At 45.5% G+C, this 10,000-nt stretch overlaps 1 protein-coding gene across 1 annotated transcript in view; it reads left to right on the forward strand.

Annotated features, from left to right (window-relative positions):
• The window catches only part of LOC134075185 (receptor-type tyrosine-protein phosphatase mu-like), a 165,519-nt gene that overhangs the window by 57,190 nt on the left and 98,329 nt on the right, over positions 1 to 10,000 (forward strand). The window contains 1 exon segment of the mRNA XM_062530715.1: positions 698 to 991. Within this exon segment, the coding sequence (XP_062386699.1) occupies positions 698 to 991 (294 nt within the window).

Here is a 10,000-nt window from a genome sequence, read left to right on the forward strand (position 1 = left end):
CCTCATTGCAGACTTGACACTCTTCTGAACAGGCACTGGACACACACCCAGACACTGTTGGAGTAGCTTTAATTAGTGGTTTCATTGCCATCTTCTTCCCACAGTATGTGAAATTACATGGATGATGCAGAAGATGCGTTCTGCACCATTGGACTGTGGAATTTTGTTGCTGTGTCTGTGACATTTGATACAATTCTATTTGTTTTCATTACAATATGTATGTTTATCTATATTTTTGTTTGTTTTTATCCTTGCTCATGTGTGTAAGTCTCTGCCCCCCCCCCCTGTGCCCCAGCTGACTGTCTGCTTAATGTAATGTAATGTGGTGTAGCGTAGTGTAGTGTAGTGTAGTGTAGTGTAGTGTCAGCTAAATGTAGTGTAGTGTAGTGTAATGTAGTGTCAGCTAAATGTAATGTAGTGTAGCGTAGCGTAGCGTAGCGTAGGGTAGGGTAGTGTAGCGTAGCGTAGCGTAGCGTAGCGTAGTGTAGTGTAGTGTCAGCTAAATGTATTGTAGTGTAGTGTAGTGTAATGTAGTGTCTGCTAAATGTATTGTATTGTAGTGTAGTGTAGTGTAGCGTAAAGTAGTGTAGTGTAGTGTAGTGTAATGTAGTGTAGTGTAGTGTAGTGTAATGTAGTGTCTGCTAAATGTAATATAATGTAATGTAATGTAATATAATGTGATCTGTGACCCCCCCAGAGCCCCCCGTGCCCATCGCCCCTCCCCAGCTGACGGCGGTGGGCGCCACCTACCTGTGGATCCAGCTCAACGCCAACTCCATCAACGGCGACGGCCCCATCGTGAACCGCGAGGTGGAGTACCGCACCCTGAGCGGCAGCATGTACGACCTGCAGCCCGTGGACAAGGCCACGCACAAGATCGGCCACCTGGACCCCGACACCGAGTACGAGATCAGCGTCCTGCTCACCAGGCCCCTGGAGGGGGGCACCGGAGCCCCCGGACCTCCGCTCAGAGCCAAGACCAAGTGTGCAGGTACTCTAGTGTGTGTGTGTGGGTGGGTGTGTGTGCGTGTGTGTGTGTGTGTGTGTGTGTGCATGAATGGGTGTGTGTGTGTGTGTGAGTGTGTGTGTGTGTGTGTGTGTGTGTGTGTGTGTGTGTGGTGTCTCCAGGGCCAGTTTAGTTGATTAGGCAGCAGGAGCACTATGTGCATGAGTGTGTAATGAGCGTTTTAACCTTCCTCTGGTGAGCAGGCTTGTTAAAGCAGCACGCAGGACAACAATGGAGGCCAAGAGCTGGACAGCAGTGGACTCAACAACAGCACACCTCCCTCCACTGATCCCTCCATCTCTCTCTCTCTCCCTCCACTGATTCCTCTCTCTCTCTCTCCCTCCACTGCTCCCTCTCCATTCAATTAAATTCAAAGGGTGCTTTATTAGCATGACTGTTTGTCACAGCGTTGCCAAAGCTACAGTAGTAGTACTACTCTCTCTCCCTGTCTCTCTCTCTCTCTCTCTCTCTCTCTCTCTCTCCCCGTCTCTCTCTCTCTCCCTCCACTGCTCTCTCTCTCTCTCTCTCTCTCTCTCTCTCTATTGTGCTCACCATCTCTCTCTCTATTGTGTGGAGAGAACGCTGAGGGACAATGCCATGGCAACACACGTGTTTGTCTCTGATGGACAGCCAGGGTTGCTCGTCTTTACTGCATCTCTTAGGCTTGTCATTTATTTTTTTTCTATTTCTGCATAAAAGTTTTCTTTTCGTATTTTTTCTCAAGGTCTGATTGAATTTGCTTCACCTGAAGTGTGTGTGCAATACTGTGCCAGTGAGGGCACGCATACACATGTACTTCTATGCATGTGTCGATATGCACAGTACACAGTAGACCCTGCAGTGCTGTGGGCTTTCAGACGCATACAGATAGAACTGTAAAAATAACTGGCAAAAAATGAAATCCAACCAAGTGGTATTATCTTATATTATGATAAAAAAAATATATATTGGAATTTGAGTTTTATCAAGACAACGCACTGGCAGATAAATGTGCTTGTTTTAGGACAAATTTGCTTAACGCACTGGCAGATACATTTGCTTGTTTTCACGATTGTCTTAAAATAAGTCAAACTTTTCTGAAATTAAGTCAATAATTTCACAAGAAAGCACTAGGTTCATTAAGTCTCTTTATACTGAAAACAATATCAGTAGTTTATTTATTTATTTATTTTTATCTTGATATAGACATATAGCTATGCAGGTTCTGCAGTCAACTATATGGTCATCGGTAAATGACTGAGCCTTTGCAGTGAACTATATGGCCATCGCTAAATGACTGGGCCTTGACGCCACGCCTGTTTTGGCTCCACTCTGTTACGCATGGCTGGACATTATATCTTTAAGGGCACCGGATTGTGTTGTGATGAAAAGGAACCGGAATGAACATTTCAGTGTTCCTTTAGAGAGAGAAGAACTAGCTGGGCATTCACATATGTTCTCCCCTCTATCACTGTCCCAGTAATGCCCCTGGGTCAAGGCTTCAGTTGTAATGGCTGACCTTGGTACCACAGAGCTGTTGTGTGCTGTGTGCTGAAGTTAATGTTACCAAGCCAGGGCCACAGCACACGTCACTGACCTGAGGTCAGTTATTAGACAGCTGTGTGTGGACTGCTAATGCAGGAGGAGGGGCCTCTATGGGGACTGAGCCTGACCTGGAATCAGCAGGGAGAGTAATGGCTCCACTAATGGGCTAATGAGAGAATAAAAGAGTTCAGAGGAGTGTGTGTTTGTGTGTGTGTGTGTGTGTGTGTGTAAACATTTATAAAGCTTTATGTCAGAGAGATGGCAGTAGACAATGCTTCACTACAGTGACAATTACTCACACACACACACACACACACACACACACACACACACACACACACACACACACACACACACACACACACACACTAAGCAGCCACTCCTCGCTATTATGCTGTCATTATCAGCAGGCAAGCAGCTGCCCCCCTGATTAAGTGGGCTTTACTGATGTCCCTCCCGTACGACGGCCATAGCACAGCTGCCTGTGTCATACACTCTCCACACACTTGCAGCCTTGGCAGTTGCTTACGAGTCATTACATTTCAGGCTGCACAATATAATTGAATGAATCGATTGATCATTCAAATTATTTGAAATGATTATGAAAACAACATAATTGAAAAATAACAATTACTGCATTCGTTTATTGCAACAGTGCTCTCATTCAGCGCAACATGTGCTTTACGTTAATATGATCTGCTCTATGCATTTTTATTTCTCAATTTTTTTATTTATTTTTCATTATATTTAAGAATCAGTTGAATCAAGTTGTAATTTTTATAAGGTTTACATAATGGATTATCATGTTAAATAATTGTGATATCAATATTGAGCAGCATAATCATGATTGTGATTTTTTCCCGTAATTGAGCAGACCAAATTATTAAAAAGATGATATTTCTATACATACAGTAAAGATTGGCCCTGTGTACACACATGCACACATGCTCTCTCTCTCTCTCACACACACACACACACACAAGCAGCATTAGCATAGTAACCTGCGTCCTCGTTTAGCTCGGCTAAGTAGAATGTGCCACTCCTAAGTAGAGCCCTAAAGTCTGTCGGCATGGAAACCTGCCTGTTACGGTTCAAACTGACCTTAGAGCATCACTGGGACCTTAGCGACCTCTGGTGCACGCATACTGTACACGGATCACGCATACTGTACACGATGCACGCGTACTGTACACGGATGTGATCCGTGTACAGTATATGTGATCCGTGTACAGTACGCCTGCACCATGTACAGTATGCATGATCCGTCTACTGTACACAGATCACACGTACTGTACACGGATCACGCGTACTGTACACGGATCATGCATACTGTACAAGGTGCAGGCGTACTGTACACGGATCACATATACTGTTCACACTGCACACATACTGTTCACGCTGCACACATACTGTACACGCTGCACGTGTGTTTTTCAGGGTGCACACATAATGTAGGCGGTGCACGTGTGGGCTACGCGTACAGTACGAGATGCCCGATCATAAGAAGTTTATAAAGTCATCATCAGTCAGGTTAGTTATAAGATAATATGCTGCTATATTAAATGACTTCCTGTCGGTTGCTTAAGTTTCTCGCACACACGCACGCACGCACATGCACACACACACACACACACACACACACACACACACACACTGATAAGACACTGTCATCAGTAATTATCCTTCAATCACACTCTCTCACACTATCTTACTGTGATTGTAATGGCACAAGAGAGGTAGCACTATGTACAAAGTGACTTCATTTAATCTCAGATCACTCAACCATGTTGAGTATACGACACACACACACACAGACACACACAGACACACACACACACACACACACACACACACACACACACACACACACACACACAGAGACACACACACACAAGGACAAGGAGTCCTCCTTTGTCAACACTCAAGCACACACACAAACACTTGCCTAAGGAAGAGCTGTGAGGGCAGAGTGTGTGTATGGTTCAGGGTGAACCCTATAGAATAGACAGTGCTGCTCTTCTGAGTGTTTCATACACAAACACACACTCACACACTCACACACAAACACACACTCACACACTCACACACAAACACACACAAGCACACAAACACACACTCACACACAAACATACACTCACACACAAACACACTCACACACAAACACACAAACACACACTCACACACAAACACACACACAAACACACAAACACACTCACACACAAACACACAAACACACAAACACACACACACACAAACACACACTCAAGCACTTGCCTTGGGTTAAGCGTGGGCGGCGGTGGGAGTGCTGTTTGACTCTTGGTGGCATTAATCCCTGAGGCGCACACACACACACACACACACACACACACACACACACACACACACACACACACGTTGGGAGTGCTGTTTGACTCCTAGTGGCATTGATCCCCCATGTGGCCGCAAGGCTGCTCGCCTCCTGCTGCCAACACGCCATCATTCTAGGTCCAGCCTGCGTTCCTTTGCACGCGTTTGGTGTGTGTGTGTGTGTGTGTGTGTGTGTGTGTGTGTGTGTGTGTGTTACCTGCACTGTGTTGAACCTGCGCGGTTCAGGACTGCACACATGTGTGCGAGTGTGTGTGTCTGTGTGTGTGAGTGTGTGTGTACTGTATGTGTGTGTGTGTGTGTGTGTGTGTGTGTGTGTGTGTGTGTGAGTGTGTATGTGTGTGCATATTTCTTCAGGTGTATATGGATATATGGGAGGAAGATGAGTTTATTTTTTCTTTAATTGAAATGTCTCCATTTTATGTCTCCTTTGTGTTGGAGAGAAAGAGGGGAGATTGAGTGTGGCGCCCAGCCTCCAAGGTTATCGGAGAGCAGTGGAACAGCAGCAGAAGTGGGACAAAAAAAAATAAATTTGTTTATCTGTTTCATAATGGAGGAAAATTGCATATTTTCCAATGCGCAAATTTAGGGCTAATGGTTAGTTTAAACAAAGTCCTTGCTACCTCATATTACAGTAATTCGAGGTGTTCCAGAGGGCTAGGACTCCACCCATCTGATTGGTCATTGAGGCCGACGGCCACTGGCCGATTCTGCATGTCAAGTCGGGCAAAATTAACGGCAACGTCGACTGACGATGGCACAGGACACACTAAACAGACTCGAGTCCCCGACTGCGCCCGACTGTCCGACGATGGCCGATTATCGGGTTGGTGTGTCCCGGCCAAATGACTCACTCGTCATTTGTTGGTCTCTGTCTCCGTGGCTTTTAATTGGTTGGTCTCTGTCTCTGTGAGAGAGCGAGAAGCTTTAAGTTGTTGTTATTGTTATTTACGATATATGGCATATTGGGGAAATAGCAGCAGCAGTTTAATTAGCTGTGATCTCTAGCTGATACTTCAGCAGGGAAGTAATAGAGCAGTACAGACATGAAGGCGTTCTGTGTCCTTCATCTCCCTCCATCTCTCCTTCTGTCTCTCCATCTCTATCCATCTCTCTATCTATACCCCTCCCTATCTCTATAAGTCTCGTTCTCACTCTCTCTTCATCTCACCCCTTCTCTCTCTATCTCTCTTTCTATCTCTTTATCTATCTATCTATACCCCTCCCTATCTCTATAAGTCTCTCTTTCTCACTCTCTCTTCATCTCACCCCTTCTCTCTCTATCTCTCTTTCTATCTCTTTATCTATCTATCTATACCCCTCCCTATCTCTATAAGTCTCTCTTTCTCACTCTCTCTTCATCTCACCCCCTTCTCTCTCTCTATCTCTCTTTCTATCTCGTTATCTCTATCCATCTATCTATACCCCTCCCTCTCTCTCTCTCTCTCTCTCCCTCTCTCTCCCTCTCTCTCTTAATCTCACCCCCTGCCCTCTTTCTCTCTCTCTCTCTCTCTCTCTCTCTCTCTCTCTCTGGTGGCTTGTTTAAGCAAATTGAGTAAATTATAGTGATCCATACAGAGGCAGAGGTGCAAATAAGACCCCTTCCCTTCCTTGTGTGTGTGTGTGTGTGTGTGCGTGTGTCGGTGTGAGGTGATCTCTCTCCAGTGATTTCTGGGGCAGTGAATCCACCTGCTCTTCTCCACTGCTCTCTTCAGATAAAGACACCAGAGACAGCACTAATGACTTGACACACACAAAAGTGTGCCTGTGTGTCTGTCTGTCTGTCTCTCTGTGTATGTGTGTGTGTATGTGTGTGTGTGTGTGTGTGTGTACTCGTGTCTGTCTCCGTGTTGAAGTGTGTGTGTGTGTGTGTGTGTGTTTGTCTGTCGGTGTGCATACACTGTCACCTCTTGCACACATTCTATTGAGATAGTGTAAAGGAGAACAGGAGATGCAGAGAGGTTGGGCACGAGGAAGAGGCAGATTAAACTGCCTAAACACATGTAGAGAGGGATAGAGAGGAGAGGTGGATAGAGAAGAGAGAGGAGAGGAAAGGAGAGGTGGATAGAGAAGAGAGAGGAGAGGACAGGAGAGGTGGATAGAGAAGAGAGAGGGGAGATTAAACTGCCTAAACACATGTTTCTGAGGGAGTTAAGGAGGGATCTGACCATGAATACAGATATCTGCTCTGTGGAGAGGAATGAAGTGAGGTGTGGAGAGAGAGAGAGAGAGAGAGAGAGAGAGAGAGAGAGAGAGAGAGAGAGAGAGAGAGAGAGAGAGATGTGTTTGATAAAGACCCTCTTAGAGCAGAGCTGTGTTGGCCTGCGGTGAATCTGATAAGAGAATCATTCATCGGCCACTGCAGCTGGGTTACACACAGAGCTCTATATCATTGCCTGATACACACACACACACACACACACACACACACACACACACACAGAGATAGACAGAAAGACACACTATGCTCCTGTGTAGTTTCCCTGATGCTGCCTCTGGGACTCTCAGATACCATGATGTTCATATCCACACACACACATACACACACGCACACACACGCGCACGCACACACACACGCGCACACACACACACACACACACACACACACACACACACACACACACACACAGGGGACCCCCAGTCCTAGTGGTGTGTGCTGCAGTGGTGTCCCTGTGCGTTGGCTGTAATCATGTTATCTATTTGCATGATAAAGGTTAGATGAGGCGGCCATTAGAGGAAACAGGAGGTGAAAACAGCCTGATCATTTAGAAAACATTATTTAAATGTCAAACAGTAATGATGAAAAGCCACTAATAGTGCCGTCCAAATGTCAACGTCAAATGATTCAATTAGTAGCATGAGAGAGGAGGCAGGTGATGATTTACCCCAACTGCACACCAATATCCTCCAGGGAAGTGTGTGTGTGTGTGTGTGTGTGTGTGTGTGTGTGTGTGTGTGCCCATGTGTGCGGATGTACATGCTTGACATGTATGTGGTTTTGAGTGGCAGTTGTTGTATGTATGTGGTTTTGACATGTATGTGGTTTTGAAAGGCAGTTGTTACTTCAGCAGTTGGGGCAGGAGATGCTTATGTGGTAGTGATGAGTGATGTGTTCTGATATCACAACACTGAGGAACAGAATAGTGAAAAGGTTCTACAGTACATTCTGTAGTAGAGTGGAGAGCACATGGATCAGAACACCAGAACATGGAATAGAACATTGAAAAAGCTATACATTCTGTAATAGAATGGAGAGCACAGATTTGGCAAATAGTGGCGAACGTTCATGGTGAACATGTTTTGTGTGAGCAGGCATGTGTGTGTGTGTGTGTGTGTGTGTGTGTGTGTGTGTGTGTGTGTGTGTGTGTGAGCGGGCATGTGTGTGTGTGTGTTGTGGCTGTTATTTGATTAGCATGGTGTGCCAGGCCTCCTCTCCCCTCTGCTGCACAGTGGAGCTCTGCTGAGTGGACGTCCTGCTGCCTGCTGATAGTTCCACAAATAGACGCATTGGCTTTGCCATTTTCTGGATGGCTCTCCTGGAAACTCACACACTCAATAGGGCTCTTCCACACTTCTTTCCACATTTTCACACTATTTTGCACACATGCACATGTACACACAAACACACACATACACACACACACACACACACACACACACACACACACACACACACACACACACACACACACACACACACACACACACACACACATACAGTACGCATGCACACACACACATACACACACGCACGCGCAAAGTTCTCTATGTTGTTAATTTGCCATGTAACATTTTCATTTGTTAAAAAAACATTAACTTAGATGAAGAATAACAACTGAATCACATGTAAGACAGTATTTAGTAGATAACCACCATTTTTACCAGTTCTAACCAGTGGAGGCAACAAGATACTGTAGGTGTGGAAATCAATAGCTGCTGCAGCCGTGTAAAAAAGGTGATCAATGATGAGCAAGGTTGTAAGGCAGTAAAAACCCACTTTTGAAAATCAATGACCATTTTCTTGACTCGTCTACGGAGACATGGGGCAGTCAGGCATACAGCCTCAAAACTGCAGTTTTGTTACCAAGAGCTTACTATTAGATGGTGTGCCGTCTTAAAATATCAGAATATCGGAAAATAGACACGAATACAACACACACACACACACACAGAGAGAGAGAGAGAGATGGAGCAGGAGAGATTTGTTTCTGTTTCTGAGATCACCATTATAAAATTACTATAACCTGCACACAGAATCTCAAAAGAATCGCAGTGCTGTCCTAGCAGGACTTCTCTCCAGTGTGTGTGTGTGTGTGTGTGTGTGCGTGTGTGTGTTTGTGTGTGTGTGTGTGCGCATTCATGTGTGTGTGTGTGTGTGTGTGTGTGTGTGTGTGCGTGCGCGTGTGTGTGCACGCTATCCCAGCAGGATCTCTCTGGAGATTACAAGCTGCAGTGTGTTTGTGTGCTGAATGAGGAATTATGACATGCATGCCGACACACTCACTGTCTGATTGCGTAGGATTCCTGATGTGTGTGTTATGTACAAATATTAACCAAGATAGCCACTAGCAGTGCTCTGTCTTAAAGGGACCCTATGCAGTTTTGACAATGTCTTCACTGAGTAGATATTTTACGACACTCCTCACTCCGTCCGTCTGCCGTTTCCTCTGTCCCTGTTCCTACGACAACGGTTTACTCTCTACATGCTTCTTTTCACCGGCTCTGCCATGACCAGTGTCTGAGAAACTCCATTGCTACCTTGTTCTAGCTGGTGCCTGGCGTGTGTGTGTGTGTGTGTGTGTGTGTAGTGCCGTAAAGCAAGTTGCTACATCGCAACGCTTTCTGAGGCCCGTGGCTTCTCCGCTATAGTAGGTAATAGCGAGATGGCCACCGTTCATATAACCATTCCAGTGACTCTGAAATTGTTGAATTTAGGTAAATTAAGCTAAAGACGCTGCATTTTTCTCCTTTAACAGCAGGTTGACTTTTGTGTGTGTGTGTGTGAGTGTGTGTGTGTGTGTGTGTGTGTGTGTGTGTGTGTGTGTGTGTGTGTGTAGGTGTGTGTGTGTGTGTGTGTGTGTGTGTGTGTGTGTGTGTGTGTGTGTG

The sequence above is a fragment of the Sardina pilchardus genome, chromosome 2 (genome assembly GCF_963854185.1).
Source record: "Sardina pilchardus chromosome 2, fSarPil1.1, whole genome shotgun sequence".
In the NCBI taxonomy this organism is placed as follows: Eukaryota; Metazoa; Chordata; class Actinopteri; order Clupeiformes; family Clupeidae; genus Sardina; species Sardina pilchardus.